At 43.1% G+C, this 19,872-nt stretch overlaps 2 protein-coding genes across 2 annotated transcripts; both read left to right on the top strand.

Annotated features, from left to right (window-relative positions):
- The first annotated feature begins 4,681 nt into the window (after positions 1 to 4,681).
- Positions 4,682 to 8,750, top strand: LOC111171246 (uncharacterized). The gene is made up of 5 exons (XM_089903544.1): positions 4,682 to 4,693; positions 5,824 to 5,950; positions 6,667 to 6,762; positions 7,289 to 7,371; positions 7,831 to 8,750. Exons 1-5 carry the CDS (start codon positions 4,682 to 4,684, stop codon positions 8,707 to 8,709), a joined length of 1,197 nt encoding a protein of 398 aa, XP_089759670.1. The 3' UTR covers positions 8,710 to 8,750.
- An 8,842-nt stretch (positions 8,751 to 17,592) lies between these two features.
- LOC111173337 (putative protein FAM90A2P) lies at positions 17,593 to 19,567 on the top strand. The gene is made up of 3 exons (XM_089903543.1): positions 17,593 to 17,735; positions 18,173 to 18,278; positions 18,878 to 19,567. The coding sequence occupies exons 1-3, from the start codon at positions 17,593 to 17,595 to the stop codon at positions 19,565 to 19,567; spliced, it is 939 nt and encodes a 312-aa protein (XP_089759669.1).
- Positions 19,568 to 19,872: the final 305 nt, after the last annotated feature.

Below are 19,872 nucleotides of genomic sequence, written 5' to 3'. Positions count from 1 at the left end.
TACCCGACGGAAAAGAGCTATCTTTCTTCCTCTGGTCGCAGGCATCTCTCTCGCCTCCTCCCTGGTCGCTGCAGGCCTTGGGGTGGGGGTGGGGGAGCTCTAACACAGTGTTTCAACATCCCGCGACTTAGAACATAAACTCCAGCTAGCCTTTGAAGCCTCCGCCGGCTCCATCTCCTCTCTCCAGCACCAAATCACCTCCATAGCCCAAGTCGCTCCCCAGAATCGACGACGCCTAGATCTCCTGACGGCCGACAAAGGAGGTACCTGCCTCTTCCTACAGGAGGAATGCTATTACATCAATGAAACAGGACTCGTCGAAGACAACGTAAAAGCCCTCCATCGCTTAAGAGAAGAACTCCAACGCAAACACCAATAGTCCGCCTCCCCAATTCCCGATTGGTGGCGATCCACCCTCTATACCTGGCTAACACCAATTTTAGGCCCCTCAATTCTCATCTGTATCTTGCTCACGTTTGCTCCCTGTTTTCTTAGGTTCCTTCGCAGGCGCATGGAGGAAGTTTCTCGGGTGGCCACAACCCAAATGCTCCTCGGTCCTTACACCTTGCTTCCTACAGAACCCCCCACTGGTCTCCCCTAAGCCTCGGATCTCTGGTCGCCCGATTCCCCTTTCGACGCCCCCATTCAGCATGAAGTAGCCAGAGACCAGAACGTCGCCCCATTACACCAAAGATGTCAGGATGTAAGGCCAACTGGCCCGAGGCAGGGGAACACAATCAGATTCACAGGTTGCATCAGACCGAAACTCTCCGGACCACCCAGTTCCAGGAACTGACCTGGGGACTTTGCACCCGGCCCAGCCTTCCCGCCTTTCGAGGGGCGGGACTAACAGTCCCAAGACTGATGCAACCGGCACCGGATATTGCCAGGATACCCGAAGAGACCCCCAAATAAGGAATACCCTGCGCCCTCCCGGATTCACCACACCCCTTTCCCTTCTTCCCCTATAAAATCTTGCCCAACCCTCGCCCGGGTGCGACTTCTCTGACCCCTTTCTCTCAGACCAGTGAACCTCGCCCGGGAGCGCTCCCTAATAAAGCTCACTTGAAGCTTTCCTCTGTTTCGCGGTGCCGTTTGTTAAGATCCGACCTTACAGAAACTATTATAATATTTTAAATCAACCAATGTGAAAAATAAAGTGAATTCAATTTAAATTATACATTCTGACGTGGCAGGAGAGAATAGGAAAGAACACGAATGTAGAAGTAAATTTCCGAGCTGAGAGGAAAGGCAATTCCCTTCCTTTTAGGTGGAAGATGACATAAGTAGTGAATGACAGTAACAGAGTACTTTAAATCTTGTGGTGGACAGTATCTACATCCAAAATATCAGTTTCATTTAGGAAATAGGTTACACATAATCTGATGACTGTAAGAGAAAAGGATGAGTCCTTGGAGATTGAGGGGTAATGGCGAAGGTTTAAAATATTTTTTTTAAAAATTGAAGTATAGCTCATTTACCTTAATATATTTGTTTCAGGTGAAATACTCTTTAATGTGTATGGGAGATGGAATTGAAATACATGAGATAATAGGATTGCCAGGCATTGTATGATACAAGCAAAATGTCCTCAGATACAATGAAATACTCACCATGTCCCCTGGTTTAATTTTTCCATTTAGGAGCCAGGAATTTTAAGCTTAAAGAGCCATCTCCACACCCATAAGATTTCCACTAAAATGTATAAATAGATTCCGAATGACATGGCAGGAAAATTATTTACAGTAGTTTACTATGCAGGAACATTTGTATGGATTTCCCCACTAACCAAGAACTAAAGTATAAAATTGTCTTCTCATTTTCTTTGCATAGTTAATAGATTCTTAACATGTTCTTCAAAGTACTATGTGGCCAGTGCCTTAAGAGTCATGTTCTGCATCCCAGCAATGTATCTTATTTTGTCACCTCATTATTTATATTTCACGTTTTCACAGTTTCTCATCTTGCATTTTATTTTTAATTCTGTATTTCTCCCAGGGAATCCCAGCTTCATTTCCACAGATACCCAGTGTGTCTGATGCCGTTATTCTGAAGACATAGAATGGTTCCCAGTATAGAGAATGCACTCGACAGTGTTTACGGATGAAGAAGGGAATGAATGGATCTTCTCACTATCCCTGGACATGACCTTACATCTTTGCTCTCCAGCACTGTGTGAGGATTACAATTTCCTATTAGTCTGGAAAATCCAATCAAATTGAACAGGGTGTGGCTCACAGACTGAAACCCTATTAGGGTCGGTAACCTTCTGAGAGGGTGGATCCTGGAATGTAGCCCAGATTGGGTTATAAACTGTTATCCAGGTTTAAAGGAAAGTCAGACAGGCAAAGGGATGCATTTGTCCAGAGAAGAAGAAGTTGGACAGTTTGGGGCTTTGGAGGAAGAGAAATTGGCTGCTTGCTGTGGAACTTACCTCAGAATCTACTTGGCTTCACCAGCTCCTGCAACTGGGGTTTTGGTGAGTCCTACAAACTGTGAGATGTGAGTTTGTTTCATCCCATGAAAATGTTGTTAAGTCCTATCTGTCTCTAGACAATTGTCCTATCAAAGTAGCTTCTTGTAGTCTCTGAACCACATTGTGTCAACGTGTATTTTGCCACCATCATTTCCTACTCTTGACTGTACATGTCCCTTTTTCCCACTCCAACATAGTTGTCTTGAATCTATTTAGTTATTTTATCTGCCTAACCTAAGATCCTAAACTTGTGCTCTCCCAATACAGTGACGACCAGCTGCATGTGGCTAGAACATTTAAATTAATGAAATTAAATAGCTAAACTTCATATCCTTGGTAACGCCAGCCAGATTTCAAGTGTTCTGTCACCACATGTGTGTGGCAGCTTCTGTATCATACATTGCATATGTAGAGCATGTTCTTCATCTTGGAAAGTTCTATTGGCTGTTGATCTACATCTGATATTTTTACTAATTTGTTTCTAAATACTTCATTTTCTGCTTCTCTGAATTAATTTCCTTTTATGGGTTTCATCAAGTGATTTTCATTTCATTTCTTATGTGTCTTGGGATAGATTTTTATGTTGAAATAATTATCTCAAGGTAAAATAAATCTCTTGAGATATTTAATTCTTCCCCTAAATTAATAGATGTTAACCTCCTTTGATTCCTATAACTTGTAATCTGGACATGGCCAGGGTCGCCTAGGTTCCACCTTCTAGATGCAAGGCGGCTCTTTTGCATATGCCTGGGGTTTCCCTGGATATCATAGGGATTTACGTATTCCTATTATCAATAGAAGAAACATTCTAAGAGTGAAAGAGAAAGTTTCATTTCCCTCTGAAATTTGTCTTGAAGTCAAAACCAAAGGTATAATCCATGGCCAAGTCTTGATTGGTTTTCCTAGATAGTCCCTCCCACCTTGGATTTTCCTAGGTGGTGTGGATAATACAATCACTAAACGCTTTTTCTTGGGTGTGTTTATCCACAGTTAGCAGATGCTGGCATTAATCCAGGGCTTCTCTTTTTTTTCGATACAAAATGCACTTTCACTTTGATTGTGGAGGGAGGACAGGAGAGAAGGAACTTGAGAGCAACTATCTTTAGAAGAGATTTCTGTTTCAAGATAGGATGTAATGAGGGGATTGAGTGTAGCGATATGGAGAGGTTTCCCCTATATCTGGGTGATAAACATGAAGAGAGAAATAACAGGGAGCTTCTTCTGATGACTAATGTTAGAGATCGTATTACAGGTAAAACCTAGGTGATCTTTGTTACCCTAAAGGAATTTGAGCACAGGACACAGGCTGAGCAAAATTAAATGACAGCTGATCCTTCTTCTGGATGTGTAACTCTGTCATATACTCAAGTTTTTGGAACCTCTGTGTGTCATTTGTAAATTGGTAAATAAACCAATTTCCTCCAAAACCTCAGTCATTTTATATTTCTGAGCAACATTGACACAGAGGGTTGAGACAGTCCACCACCGGAACACTATGACTCGTGTACCCCTGCTTCCTTCTGGAGCAGTGGATGTTAAGGACGAGACCGGAAGGGTGGGTGCCACGGTTCCTCCAAGTGGCATAAGTCCTTGGTTTAACTGCATCCTGAAATAGGCCCTTGGCTGATTAATATCCACGTAGATGGGGGACAGAACTAAAAGTCAGGGTTGAGGGAGAACTGGAAGGCAGTGAGGTTCCAGCGGGCTGCCAGGGGTGTTGGAGGACCACTGTGGGTGCATAAGGGAAGAGAATGATCTGGGGATTTCCAGTGTTTCCTACAGGAGGAAACCAAACTCTACTCCGGCATGAGTCAGGGTTCCCGAGGGTTTGAATCAAGGAGGACGTTGAATGCTTCTGGATGCCCTAGCCTGCTGAACACACACAGTCAATGCTTAGCACATTCTTATTTGCAAGCTCTCTGAACTTTGACTTTCTGTCTTAGCAACCACAGCTCTAGCTTCTTCCATGGGATCTGGGAGAGGAGAGACTGCACCGTGTTCTTAGGATGCACCACTGGTTTCCGTTTGCTGGGCTGGGGTCACAGCCAGGTGGAGGTAGGGGGCTCCATTTCAGGTGGGTCTGGAAGTTGTGCACAGGACTGGAGTCTCATGGCTTCTTCTCCATCCTCAGATTTGCGTGCTCAGTGCTTGGATTGGCTGTGACTGAAATCCCGAGAAAGACTCCTGGCGACTGAGTTGTTGACAATGGAGCCTCTGGTGAGTAGCGACGCCTCCTTCTGAAGCTACACCCCAAGTGCCATTAGCAATCGTTCCCTCATTCACACATTCCACCTCTTAGTAATTAAGCTTTTATTCATATTCGATAACTGGGAGGAATGTGTAGGGAGGAGTATTTTCTTAACTGTGCTGCACAGAAAGGAGAAACAGTACAGTAGGTAGAATAAAATTAGGTTCTCTAATAGATTTTTGAAAAATTGGAGAAAAACCAATCACTAGGCTTCTTTCATCCCTCAGCATGGAGATGAGATTAGATTACAAGAGAAACAGTGATAACTAAGGTCAAGGTCCCTGAGAAGGTCAAGAATGGGAGTCCTTACGCTGCGCAGCGATGGTCAGGCTAGGTCTGTCCTTCACTCCAGCCACCTGAGTCCCCGGCTTATGCTTCTGAACCATCTGACCTCAGAGTTTGTTATGAACACCTGCGACCTGTAGTGTTGAGAAAGAGAGCACCTACTGGTACCAAGTTCTGTATGAACCTTGTTCAGTTCTGAGGAACATGAAGGATCCCTTCATGGTTCTGTGACATTGGCATGATTAGCAGAATAATGTTTTGTATTTAACCCAGGTTTGCTAGACAGCAAACTCCTCATACAGTAATATATTGGATGATTCAACACTCATAAGAAGTAATGAAAGCAGTTTCTATCTGGAGAGTCAAAGGTTCCTCTAGTGACATAATTTAAACCAATAGTCATGTTTTCAAAGTACCCCATCATGGTTATTGTTTGCTTTGTCATGAATCTGTAGAGTTCCTTGAAATTAATAGGGAAGAGAGATTGAGTTATGAATATGCAAGTGAATATTTCACTATCAACTGTCTGGAAGTCCTAATTTCCAGGTTATTGAAAAACTTCATTGTCGTATTATAACACACTTCAAGTGATATTTCTGTGAAATAAAGCTTCATGACGTCAGAGTGTGTAGGTTTCTGTGAATGTACCTGAAAGGCAGACACCAGCTCAGCGCTGGCAGAGAACCAAGGGGAACCCCACACAGAGCGTGATCCTTTATCCACCCAGACCCCATCACCTCCTCATCTCAACCCTCCCACCCTGGACAGTGGTAGGGACTGCTCTGTCTAAACCAGAACATCCCTGATGTTTTAGGAATCAGTGACGTTTGAAGATGTAGCGATCAACTTCACCCAGGAAGAGTGGGCCCTGCTGGACACATCCCAGAAAACCCTGTTCAGAAACGTGATGCTGGAAAATATCACCCACCTGGTCTCCGTAGGTGAGTCTGTCAACACGGATGTACGTGCACGTGTGTTCACTGCATTCATTCACTCACCGAACAAGCATTTAGATCAGCTTCCCCGTGTCCCACTCCAAGTCCTTCCTGCTTCTTTGATAGTCCTCATAACTACTTAAAACGAAGACGTTTCTTTTCATGGCACTTTTCATTACTACACTGGAAAGTAATCTTGGCCACATTTCATATCTCTGTGGCTACTCAGTGTTTACACTCAGAACAGAACTGGGGATTCAATGGATATTTTAATGCATAAGTAAATGGATCAAATATTTTTAAAATGATTCTTCTGTTCTAGTCACTCCATGAAGGCTTGAGACCAGAGTCGTGTATATGACATAATTTTGATGATTCCTGTAAGGCGTATCCTTACTGGCTCCTGTTTGAAAGTAATATTCAGCCCACTGTAGAGTCTTTTAATCTTTCCCATTTGGAAAACACTGAGGATTCTGTAATCTTTGAACTTGTGCACAGGCATCAGCCGCTAGAGGGTCTCACTGTGTTTGCTGCTGCTCTGGATTTCCTCCTGGTCTGCTGAAGGACCTTCACTGTTCTGTCTGTTGAAGATGTTGTTGCCGGCACTGACCTTCAATTATCTCTGTATTTTCCTCTTTCCCTTACCCTGGACTTGAGCACAGCAAAGGGTAATTAGCCCAGACTCAAAATCCAACACTTTTTTTCTTTTTCATATCAAACAGGGTATCAGATCAGCAAATCAGATGTGATTTCCCAGCTCGAACAAGGAAAAGAGCTGTGGAGTGAAGCAACAGGATGCCTCCAAAGCCAGAGTCCAGGTAAGAATCAGGGGCCTGTGCTTCACTGAAAAAGAGTTTCAGTCAGTGTGTTAAGTCCTTGGAAACACCAAATGAAAGTTTTATGAAGTGAGCGATATGTTCTAAACTGGAAGTGAGGACATTGGGCTGAAATTCTTCATGTTGTTATCATTCTTTGCATCTACCAATCACAATTCATATTACTTCCTGCCATTTTCTATTCTTTAGGGAAAAGGGTGCTCGTGGACTCACTGCAGTTAAACTTTCACATAGTGATTTTGTCCTGATCGCCCCATTTAATGTGTTTTCCATCATTTGCTGACCCAATGTCTCTCCACCACGTTACATTTTTATATTTTAATCCTCTTTTTTTCTAATAGACAATGACTTTTAAAGTATTTCTACTACCTTGAGTATTTCTTTATTATACATTGTTTCTCCAACTAAGCGCCAACTTTTGAAAGATACTCACATGGACCTTGGTGTTTGTTTACATTTCTATTTCCCTAATGCCATTCTAAAATCTATATTTTTTCCATTTCTTTAGACGGTGAAAGTCTGCTTAGACAACAAGAAATGATATTCATGCAAAGTCTCTACAGGAAGCACATATCTGCCACCATGCCAATGGTAAGTTTCATGGGTGGAACACCAGTCATCCAAATGAAGGACCTGGCAGTGAGATAAGTTGGTAATTGAGCACAATTGCTGGTATGTAATTAAGCTGAGATTGAGCTCTTTCTGGGAGAATTTTTGGATAGGCTAAAATCAGTTAAGAAATTAATATGAGCTCAAAACTGCAGCATGAAACCTAAGAAAAAAAGTCAGTTGCACTAACATTGCTCATCTCATAGTCTCTAAAACACACTGAAATCTTCAAAATTAATCTGATATCTGGGTTGGGAAACAATAAAAGAGAATGTTTGTGCCTGCAGGGGAGTAACACAACATGTGTATGCAACTGACACTGGAAACATTTTAACAGGAGACTATTAACAACTGGTGCTCTAGGGTGTAAATGTAGAGGCATGAGTGTCTGCATGGATGTGGGTGAACCAGTAACAGCTTCATATCTCCTTCCCATAACAGGTTTCTCACACGCAAGGGGATCCTGTTGGATGGACTGATTTGAGTGATGAATTTACTCCTAGATCTTCACCTAAACATTTATCAATTCACTTAAGGAGGAAACGTAATGTCAGCAAACAGTTTGGAAATTCACTTAGTCAAGGGTCATTCCTTGACGGACAGGATCACATTCACACTAGAGGTAAATCATGTGAATGTCCTTTCTGTGGGAAAGCCTTTAGTAATTCCTCTAGCCTCAGACGACACAAGATGATTCATACTGGAGAGAAACCATATAAATGTCATCTCTGTGGAAGTGGCTTTTTTCAAAGTTCTAACCTTAGAAATCACAAGCGGATCCACACTGGAGAGAAACCATATAAATGTCATGTGTGTGGGAAAGTCTTCAGTCAAAGTTCCTACCTGAAAGAACATGAGAAAATTCACACAGGAGAGAAGCCATATAAATGCCATCTATGTGAGAAAAGTTTTAATCAAATCTCTTACCTTAGAAAACATAAGAAAATCCATTCCAGAGAGAAGCACTATGAATGTCATCAGTGTGGGAAAGCCTTTAGTCAGAGCTCTGGACTTAGTCAGCACAAGAGAATCCACACTGGAGAGAAACCACACATATGTCTTCTGTGTGGGAAGGCCTTCAGTCACAGTTCTGAATTGACTCGGCACAAAAGGACCCACACAGGAGAGAAACCCTATAAATGTCAGCAGTGTGGGAATGCTTTCAGTCAATTTACAAACCTGAGAAGACATGAGAGAACCCACACTGGAGAGCAGCCCTATGAATGTCAGTGGTGTGGGAAATGCTTCAGTCACGAATCTTCCCTTAGACGACATGAGGGAACTCAGCACTGGAGAGAAAGTCAGGAGGGCCCTCAGTAGACGTTCTGACCTGAGATGACATGGTGTCATACATGTGAGGAATGTGGATGGAACACCAGCATAGCTTTAGCATCTAACCACACCAAGGTTCACACCCAGTAAAGAAACTCTGTGTGTAATCAATATGGACACTTGTTCAGGCATCACACTCCTCAGTCCAGACAGGCATCACCTGTGGATGTGGATCCATATGTGCCCTGTCTCTGTGGCAAAGCCTTTAGTCATTGGCCTGACCTCAGGTAACTTAGCAGAACTCACTCTGTAAATACAGTATGGGTGTTTTTAGCAACAGCTCCCAACTCTAAAGACCCTAGAGCAGTGGTCCCCAGCCTTTCTGGCACCAGGAACCACTTTCGTGGAAGACAATTTTTCCACAGATGGGGGTCACGGGGATGGTTCAGGTGGTGATACGAGCTATGGGGGGCAGCAGATGAACCTTTGCTTGCTTGCCCGCCGCTCACCTCCTGCTGTGCGGCCTAGTTCCTAACAGGCCACAGACCAGTACTGGTCCATGGTCTGGGGGTTGGGGACCCCTGTCCCAGAGGGCTTGAGCAGAGGATAACCAACCCCTAGTTCTCCTTTGATAATTATGGTCAACATGAGCCAACTCCCAGTGGAGAACCACTAAGACTATAATAACTGTAAATAAACATTCAGCCAAGCACCAGGCTTGATGTGCACAAGAAACTCAGCGAAAGAATAAACACTAAATCAAGAACAAAGATGAAGGCTCTTGAGAAATACGAAAGTTTGCTGAGCAACACCAGAGCATACTTACAAATAATTCATACTGGAGAAGTTATTCAATGTAAGGTCATGAGAAATTCTTTATTCATAGAGCAACCTCTCTGGTACATGTGTGCTCAGACTGTACATCACACCTTCAGTGTTCTGAAGGAAGGGAAGTTTTCAGTGGTCACTTATTTCTTAGTCAACATTAAATTCTCACATTGAGGATGCAGCAATCCTAAAAATCAAAATGGAGCTATAGCTAGATTTTATATCAGAAAAAAATGACTTGAGTATGTGGAAGAAGGAGCCTCTAAAAGAATCCTTTAACATACAGTCAGGCAAACTGTGATTTGGTGAAATACCTCTTCATGAAAATGTGGCATAAAAAGGACAGTGAAGTGATCTAGCAATATAGAATGTAGAGTTTGGAAGAAATTAAAATTTGTGTATAGAATAATAGTTGCAAATATTCAAACAATAAAGTCTGTGGCTAAAGGAGCTAAGTGTTGGTGTCTGGTTTTCTTTATGCCCCTGTAAACACAGGGATTCAGGTCTGCACCCTCGGAAAGTGGGCAGAGACTCAGCCCCACTCTCTGAGTGTCCCCTTTCTCCACAGCTCTTTCCACACAACTCAGCTCCACTTATTCCAACGTCCCTCAACCCCATCTACCCTTTCAGGCCCTGGTGGTGACACAGCTCTGATCTTCAGCTCCACTGGTCATGTTTCCCAGAATGTCACGACCCTGGTCAGGCAAGGTCATGGGGAAGTCTCAAAGACATCTATCTAGTCCTACACTTTTTGAGGCCCCTCAACCTATGTCTGCAGATGGAAACCACCTGGGGCTAGAGAGACAGGCATGTCTGCCCTCCCAGACCTCAGAAATCTCTTTGTTATTTTGTCCCAAAACCTCTGAATTGAGCTAAGTGGATGAAGAGTTCCTTCCACGATCATACTCTGTATCTTATTCAGCTGATTCCTGAATTATGTGCCTAGCACTCTCACTAAAGAGGAACCCAGCCTTGTCACCCCCGCATAAGCTCATGGAATAAACCTCCAGGATTATAAAATGCCTGAAACTATCAGCCATCATGCAAGCCAGTTTTTAAAATAATTTGTGCGATGTACTGTTCCAGAAGAAAAAAATGAATGTTCTCACAAAGCAGATCTCCCCACTTTGTCTGAAGAACTTGGAATGTTATCCTTTGACACACATCAATATTGAACACAAATCTCAAGGGAAATTATTCCAGGATATCTACTGGGATGACTTGTGTTCGTGTAGCACAAAGTAGCACAGTTCCGAAACCACAGGCCTGAGTCCCTTTACAGGAACACATACAAGGATGATACTGACCCATCATTACTTTTCAAATCTCCACAAGGGATTCTGGGGAACAGTCAGGGTGAAAAACAGTCTTGTGTGAGGAGAATGAGCAACCAATTCTATTGTCTATCGATTGTGACAGATTTCCTTCCTTGGGTATGAAAGGCTTCACAAGGTCCTGTGAGCTTGGAGCAGCATAAAAGTCAGCTCGGAAAGAAAACTTGCTCCATGGACCCTTCCTCAGCCACCTTGGAAGCTGCATCTCAACCAGTGGGGTTTGTCCAGCACCCACTTTTCTGAGATTCTACTGACAGGAGGAGCACGGCTGGATTTCAGGTTGGTTTGAAGTAAATTTGGTGTTCAGTTAATCGCCCAGAGAAATAGGACAGTGGTCAACATATGTAGTGATATGGCTTTAGGCAATGGGGTAAAGATTCTTTAATTTTTTTAAATTTACAATTCTATTGTTTTTCTTTTTTTACTGAGGTATCATTCAGTTATAATATTAGATAAGTTTTATGTTTACAACAGTATATTTCTATAAAGCAGAAACTAACACACCATTATAAAGCAATTATACTCCAATAAAGATGTTAAAAAAAACATGAATTGTTAAAAACAAAACAAAACAATATATTTCAGCTCCTGTTCACCACGCACCTGCTCAGGACCAAAAAACTGGTTTCCATCTGTTACCATCCTGTGGACCCATTTTACCCATTGGGCCTTCTGCCTGCCACTTCCCCTCTGGTTTCCAGTATTCTGTCTTGTGCATCTATGTCTTTGTTTTGGTGCCCTTTGGTTTCATCATTAATTTTTAAATTTATTTATTCTTGTAATTTTTTTGTATTCTATATATGGGTAAAATCATATGCTGTTTGTCTTTTCTGCCTGTCTTACGTTGTTAGCATGATACCCTCCAGGTCCCACCATGTTGTGGAAAATGGCAAATTTCATGTGTTTTATGACTGAATAGTGTTCCATTAAATACCTACTACCTCCTCTTTATCTGTTTTTCCATTGATGACCACCTATCTCAAGGAGTGTACTGTCGCTGTTTTCTTCTAGCATTTTTACAGTTTCAGGTCTTATATACAAGTATTTCATGCGTTTTGAGATCAGGTTTGTGTATGGCGTGAGTTCGTGACCTTGATTCTTTATTTTTAAGGGTAATTCTGAAAACAGAAACTGATACAATACATCGTTCTTCACACTATTTATTACAAGAAGGTGAAAATTCAGAAGACATGTAAATCAGCATTCTGATTTATGTGGGGAACTGAAACAGCAGTTATCAAAACAAGGTGCGATTTTCTATAGGCATTGAAAGCCTAAATAATGGATTTGTTCATTCTTAGCTGAAACCTCTTTGTCTTCCATTAACAGAAACTAGATAAAAAAGAAACACTGAAGAGAAAAGATTTAAAGCTCAGCTGTGAAGCTTCTAGTTTAACAGAGGAGGAAATGTTTTTCCTGAGTGAATTTGTACTTGATAATGGCCTGCTCTGATGTCCGATGGGAAAGTCTAATTTTCAAGAAGTAAGCATAGTTTCCTTTGATTTTCAAATGCATGTACCACAATATTAAATGCAGCTTTCTCATTGCATAATTATTTGTTCCATGAGGGGAAATGCTGTCTTTCTTTTTCCTGTCTATTTTTTATCAGGACATGGATGCTGCTGATGGCTGCAGGATAACATGAGTGCAATTGATGCCATAGGACTTGACACCTCATTGTGATTAAATAGTAAATTTTATGTCATGCATGTTTTACCATAGTAAAAATTGTGATTCTCGGAAAAAATAAGCACATGCAAAGATGTTTAATTTTCTTTCAGATCATAATTATTCTTAAAAGTATGTACAGGTGTCCCTCTAGTTTTAAAATGCATGATAACAATAAATCACAATGTATAAACCTTCCTTAGAGACAGGGTAAGAAAAAAAGGGATAGATATCTTTCCTTGGCTACAAATGTCTTAACAGAATCACGTGACCTGGAGTAGTATAACAGCAAGCAAGAAAAGGACCCTTCTCCCATGTACGTTTCCTCAGGCACCTTGGAACCCACACTGTGTCCAGTGGGGTTTGTCCAGCACACATATTTCTGATGATCTACCAACAGGAAGTACCCAGCTGGATTTCAGGTTGATTTGCTGTATATTTGGTGTTCATCTTGTTCCTCAGGTAACAGGGCAGTGGTAAAAATAATGATGTGGCTATGCGCAAAGGATACGGATTCTTTAATTTCTTTTCAATTTATTGTTCAGTAGACTTTTTTAATAAGGTATTTTTTGGTTATAATATTAGATAAGTTTTTTGTGTATGACAATATATTTCAACTCCTGTACCAGCTGGATTTCATGTTGTTTGATTTTATTTGGTGTTCAGTGTATCCCCTAGAGAAACAGGACTCTAGACAAAATATGTATAGATGTGGCTTTATGCAATGAGTCACGGATAATTTTTAATGTAATTATTTTTCTGCGGTATCATTGGGTTACGATATTACATGTTTTCTATGTATAAAAATATATTTCAACTCTAGTATGCCAAAAAACTGATCAGCACCAAAAACTTAGGTTTTTTCTTTTGCCATCCTGTGGTCCCATTTCACTCATTGGCCATCCCCCTGCTGCTACCCTCTGATATCCACTACTCTGTTGTGTGAATATATGTGTTTGTTTTTGCGTCATTTGCTTCCTTCTTTAATTTTTTTTACTCATTTGTTTTTTCGTTGTATACAGTGTTCCACATATGAGTGAAGTCGTAAGGTATTTGTCTTTTCTAAATGTGTCTTCAAGACATTATTAGAGTAAAGGTGATACGTAACCTTGATTGGTTAAGAAAAACCTCATCAAGGTCATGTGACCTGGGAGCAGAATCAAAGGCATTGTGAAAGTGAAATTCCCCCACTGACCTGTCCTCAGCCCCCTTCAAAGCTGCACAGAGTATCCAGAACCCACCATTCTGAGCATCTACTGACAGATAAGAGGTACACAGCTAAGATTCAGGTTGTTTGATTTAAATTTGGCGCTCAGCTTGTCTGTCAGAGAAATCCGACAGTAGACAAAATATGTACTGATGTGGTTTAAGCAATGGGGCACAGATGCTTTAATCTTTTAATTTAATTATTTTTGTAGGGTATCATTCAGTCAAAATGTTAGCTAAGTTTTATGTGCACAAAAATATATTTCAACCCCGGTATACCATTAAATTGCTTACACCAAAAACTTAAGTTTTTTTGTTGCCATCCTGTGGACCCATTTTACTCATTGGCCACCCCCCTGATCCTACCCTCTGATATCCACTGCTCTGTTCTGTGAATATATGTGTTTGTTTTTGTGTCATTTGTTTTCCTCTTTAATCGTTTTTTACTTATTTGCTTTCTGTATTTGTGTTTAGTGTTCCACATATAAGTGAATTCATAAGATATTTCTCTTTTCTAAATGTGTCTTCAAGACATTGATAAATACAAGGTGATACATAATGTTGATTGGTTAAAAAAAAAACCTCATCAAGGTCTTGTGACCTTAGAGTAGTATAAAGTCAGCATGAGAGGGAAATTCCTTCCTCAGCCACCCACAAAGCTGCATCTCCTCAGGTGGAGAGTGTCCAGCACCCACCATTCTGAGCATCTACTGAGAGAAGAGGTATCCAGCTGAGTTTCATGTTGTGTGATTTAAGTTTGGTGTTCAGCTATTCCCTCAAGGAAACAGGACAAGAATAAAATTACGTAGTGATGTGGCTTTAGGCAGTTGAGTATCGATTCTTTAATTTCTCTATAATTTAATTAAAATTTCTTTTAACTTAGGTATCATTCCATTATAATATTAGTAAGTTTTATGTGCACAGCAATACATTTCAGTTTCTGTGTACCATATACTTTCTCAGCACCAAAAATGCAGTTTTCCTCTGTCACCATCTAGCTGCCCCATTTTGTCCATTTTGCCTCTGCCCGTGGCTTCTCTGATTTCTACTACTCGGGTCTGTGTATCTTTGTATTTGTTATCGTGTCAATTTTTTTCTTCCTTAAAGTTGTTTTTACTTATTTCCTTTGTTTTTGTTAGTTTTTTGTGTTCCACACATGAGTGAAATCACGAATTATTTCTTTCTCTTAACATGTCTTCAGACGTGGTCAGACCAAAGGTGACCGATGATGTTGATTGGTTAAGCAACCCTTAACAAGGTCATGCGACCTTGGAGCAGTACCAGGTCAGCTAGGAGAGGAAATTCCCCCTTGACCGTCCTCAGCCCCCTTCAAAGCTGCATTCCTCCACCCACCTCCCTGATACTCTCCTGACAGAGAGGAGGAGCACAGCTGGACTTTAGGATAGTTTGCTTTAAATTTGTGTTCGGCATATCCCTCAGAACAAGAAGTCCATACTGAAGATATGTAGTGATTTGGCCTGGCAATAGGGTAAGGTGTCTTTTTAAATTTTTAAAAATTTTTTTAAATTTTTGGCTGTGTTGGGTCTTCGTTGCTGCATGCGGGCTTTTCTCTAGCTGCGGCGAGCAGGGGCTACTCTTAGTTGTGGTGTGTGGGCTTCTCATTTTGGTGGCTTCTCTTGTTGTGGAGCACTGGCTCTAGGAATGCGGGTTTCAGTAGTTGTGGCACATGGGCTTCAGTAGTTGTGGCTCGTGGGCTCTAGAGCGCAGGCTCAGTAGTTGTGGCTCACGGGCTTACTTGCTCTGCAGCATGTGGGATCTTCCCAGGCCAGGGCTCAAACCCATGTCCCCTGCACTGGCAGGTGGATTCTTAACCACTACGCCACCAGGGAAGTCCCAAGGTGTCTTTATTTTTATAATTTTATTTTTTAAATTGCATTAACAGTGGGTGTTAATATTAGATGTTTCATTTGTACAGCATTACATTTAAAATTTTGTAAACCTTAACACAGGCTCACCACCAAAATTTTCCTCTCCCACTGTCACTACACATTTGCCCACCTTTACCATTGTGCCTTGGCCCCTGATGTTTCCTCTCTGGTATCCACTACTCTGTTCTGTGAATCGATATGTTTGTTTTTGTCATTTGGTTTGTTCACCAACTTGTTGGTTTATTTCCTTTTTGTTTGTTCTTACTATCGTACGCATGAGTGAAGTCCTTTGGTTTTCACTTTCAGCCTCTGACTTTCTTCTTTAGCATCATAACAATAAGTTCTATCCATGTTCTGGAGAATAACAAGATTTCAGCTTTTTTTATGGCTGAATAGATTTCCACAGAATATACATACTATTGTTTCCTTATCCCTTTTTCCATTGATTGGGAACTATGTCAAGGAGCATATATCTTTTGTTTTCTTCTAGGAGTTTTACAATTTCAGGTCTTATCTTCAAATCTTTCATAGATTTTGAGTTGAGTTTTAAGTATGGTGTCACATAATGATCTAGATCATTTAACATCAGTAGCAGTTTTGAGAACAGAGGCTGAAAAAATATATCCTTCTGAATGCTCTTATTACGTGAAGATTCAAATTCTAAGGAATTTAGCATCCTAGCATTCTGATTGATGTGGGGCACTGGATGAGCAGTTATGAAAACTTGTTGGGATTGTCTGTAGGCATTGAAAGCCTAAAAAATTATCATTCATCCTCAGTTGAAACATGTATTTCACATTTTATTAACTAGGTAAAAGTGAGACACTGAGGGTGAAGGATTCAGAAAACAGTTCAGCCGCTGCGTTGTGCCCCGTCTAAGCTAGCAGAGGAGAAAATAATTGTGTTACGTGAGTTTGTATTTGAGAACTGCCTTCTCTGATGTCAGATGGGAGAGCCCAATTCTCAAGGAGTTATCAAACTTATGTTTGGTTTTCAAATGCCTGGGCGTCAATATTAAATGTGGCCTTTCCATAGCATAAGTATTTCTGTACGTGTGGGGAAATCTTTTCTCACTCTTATCTATTAGACTGTGATACATGTAACCAAAGTCTCTAACTTTAGTCTTTCAAGGATGCAAATCCAAATTCACAGTTCTGCCTAAAACTTCTAACAAGTCAGGGTCCTCATCTGTGGGTAGGTATCTGGAGAGAATGGAGAAATGTCTGGGCAGAGAAGTCAAGGTATCAGGAACCTGGATTTCCTTAGTGGTCGTGAGCTTTCATGACCCCATTTGTGTGGAGAGGGCAGGGGTGACTTGTATGAATGTGACAGTTTTCTCTTTCTTTATACAGAGGAAATTCAAAAAGTAAGATTGACAAGAAGCACCGAGGAGCGGGGAACATGGCCGGTCGTTGCAGACAGCTGGGTCCCTGCAAACTCTCTCAAGTCCCGCAAGTGAAGAAGCAAAACCTGGGCACAGGGAGGCAGGTGGCTCCCCCGCCAAAGGACGAAGACCCCAGGGTAAGTGGAGGCATGGACTTCGGAAACAGGGTTTGGGCCTGGAATACCTGGGTCCATAACTCCCTTGCCCAGGCCCAACCAAAGACAGCTGCCTTGGGACCTCATCCCCAGGGAGACCGGGCTGTTCAGAGATGGGGGCCACCTGACCCCTCCTTAGTGTGATGTCTGGCCTGCTTTTATCCAAGTCCTTCAATCGGGGTCTTGCTGTGCACACTTAGAGTACCAGCCCTTCCTCCTCTGATGCTCCCTGGCAAAGGCTTTGGGAAGCAGCACAGTATCATAAATATCCTGGCAGCTAAGGGACCGCGTGCTTCTGTCCTTTCTCCAGAACCAGTGTTCATCCCTCTCCATCTGTCCTTGTGTTCGCTTTGCACATATGCACCTGTGGGTTCCGCTGACTCACTGACCTTGTTCCCCTCCACCCACAGGTGAAGTGTAGGGACTGCGGAGCCTTTGGGCACAAAGCGAGGAGCCTCAGGTGCCCCATGAAGCGCTGTCATGGGGCCCTGGCCCCCCAGCCCTTGGGCTCCAAACTTGGCAAGGAGAACCTGGAACCACAGAAGCTGCAGGACCTGCAGACCCCCGGGACCCCTAACACGGCTGAGAGAGAAAAGGGTGAAAGGCAAAGGTGAGCAGTGGGGTGGGTGGTACCCAAGCTTCGGGCTGAAATCGCTGGAGACGGTTCGTCTCCTTCTCTACACTGGGTGCCGAGCCATCTCTAGAAATGACAGGGAAATTGGGGGAACAGGAGCCATGTCCCGAGGGGCCACACTCAGGGGCTCAGAATATGCCTTGAAGTCACTGAGGGGTGTGGAGAACACATGCAATTTTGCACCTGACAGGCCCCAAGGCCATAGGGACAAACAGACAGGAACTCCTGGGAAGCCCAGGAGGGAATCCTGGAGTCGGGGGAAGGATATGAGCGGGGGAGGAGTCTTCACAGAGCACAGGGATTCAGGTCCGGTGTCACCCCCAGACTTGGAAAGGGGCTGGGCCACAGCACCGTTGGTCCCAATTGTGACAAGGAAATTGGGTTTCTGCCCCTTAACGTGGTTTGTTTTGCAGGAAAGAAGAGCAGCAGAGGAAGCTACTCCAGAGATTTCCCAGGAAACCCCAAGGGTGGCGGCAGCAGTACTGGAAGGAGGGGACAGAATCCTGCCACTACCTGAGGGTCAGTCTCCTGGTTCGCGCTCTTTCTTCTTCTGGGGTAACACAATTGGCCTCAATCCCCTTCTGTGGGAGGGAGCGGGTCCCCTTCTTTTCCAACCAATGTGATCACTTAGAGTACTTTTCAGATGCCATTTTCCTCGGTTTCTTTGGTTTTGCATTCTTACTTGCGGGCTGGCAAGAATATGCTGTTTGGTAAATGGAAGTGACTTTATCAGCAGCATTCCGTAAGCAGAATCCTTTAAGTTAGAACACGAATCTGTAAATTGTGATTCATCCTCCCAAACTGGCCATCAAAACTTATTATGCCATCAAAGTGCCCGCAAAACACCAAGCTGTGCGCAGCCCTCGGAAGGGGGTACACAAGAAGCTTGTTCCCACTTACTTAACAAGAGACATTGTTAAATTCCTTGTATTTGCCTATCTGATGTAGAAATGTCTCAAGGTGATATTGTAACTTTCTTTTTCATGAGCACCACTGAGGTTGAGAATCTCATCACATACAATTAATTCCTATGAGATTAATTCCTATGAGATTTTCATTTTTCCTGGATGGAGAGAAGATGCTCATGTCTGGCCTTTCTGTTTGGTCTTCTCCTACAGCATCCAAACATGCCCACGCTCACCCACGCATCCAAGAGGAAACCCCTCCGGGATCCAGATCTCCCCAGTAGGTCCCCTGTCAGGAAAGATGACAGGAAATGCACCCACCCTGCAGTGTCTCTCATCAGCAGAAGTTTGGTCCAGGACTCCAAAAGCAGCATCAAGGCCCCAGGCAAGAGGTCTGCCCAGATCCCCATCCAGACATGTCTGAACCCCCCAAAGAAACCTAGACTCAGCCCCATCCAGACTCCCCAGAAGAGCACTCTGACAGCAGATCTGGGGACTTTCCAGAATCTCCCTCCTCCACCCAGTACAACCGGACCCACAGGGACCCCCCAAGTCAGCAGGAAGACACCTGCCCAGGGGCAAAGCCTTGCCCTCAAACCTCCACTGGACAGATCTCGCCCCAATAGTGTCCAAGCCTGCACCAGACACCATCCTCCACCCATCAGCCATGTTCCAGGCCAGCCTCTCAGGATACTCTTTGTGAGAGTAGACGAAGGCCGGTGGAGCTGCAGGTACGTGGCGCCTCCCTCCTTGCCTCGTCCTGAGCAGTCAGCCCCTCCTCCCACTGGCAGGAAGCCTGAGGGACACTGGGCCCCTGGCCCCCGGAGTGTCCTCTACGATGACCTTCAGGTGTCTTCTTTCTCTGAAGACAGCGACTGGGAGGGACATGCCAATGGCAGCTAAGGCTTGTCCTCCAGCCCCAGGTGCCCTGGAGATGACTGTGCACCTGACGAGGGGGAGTCACGAAGAGCAGCTGCTCCTGGAGAAGCAGCGATTCCGCACCCCTGCTGGGCAAACGGTGCTGGAAACCCAGACAAGCCCCAGCGACGCACACGTGCACGCAACTGCATCTTCTCCTGATGGTACTACAGCCATCTGTCAAATGGTGCTTATCACGCTGGAATGACAAGTTGTTTGTCAGTCTGAATCTATTTTAAGTACCTGAGGCAAATTCCAGGAGTAACTTTTAACTACTGTGTAAATAGGAA

The sequence above is a fragment of the Delphinapterus leucas genome, chromosome 21, assembly GCF_059928025.1.
Source record: "Delphinapterus leucas isolate spDelLeu-1000000601 "Yukka" chromosome 21, BTC_Dleu_Yukka2, whole genome shotgun sequence".
In the NCBI taxonomy this organism is placed as follows: domain Eukaryota; kingdom Metazoa; phylum Chordata; class Mammalia; order Artiodactyla; family Monodontidae; genus Delphinapterus; species Delphinapterus leucas.
Note: the sequence above shows the minus strand (reverse complement) of the source record. Positions and strands in the feature narration are given on the sequence as shown.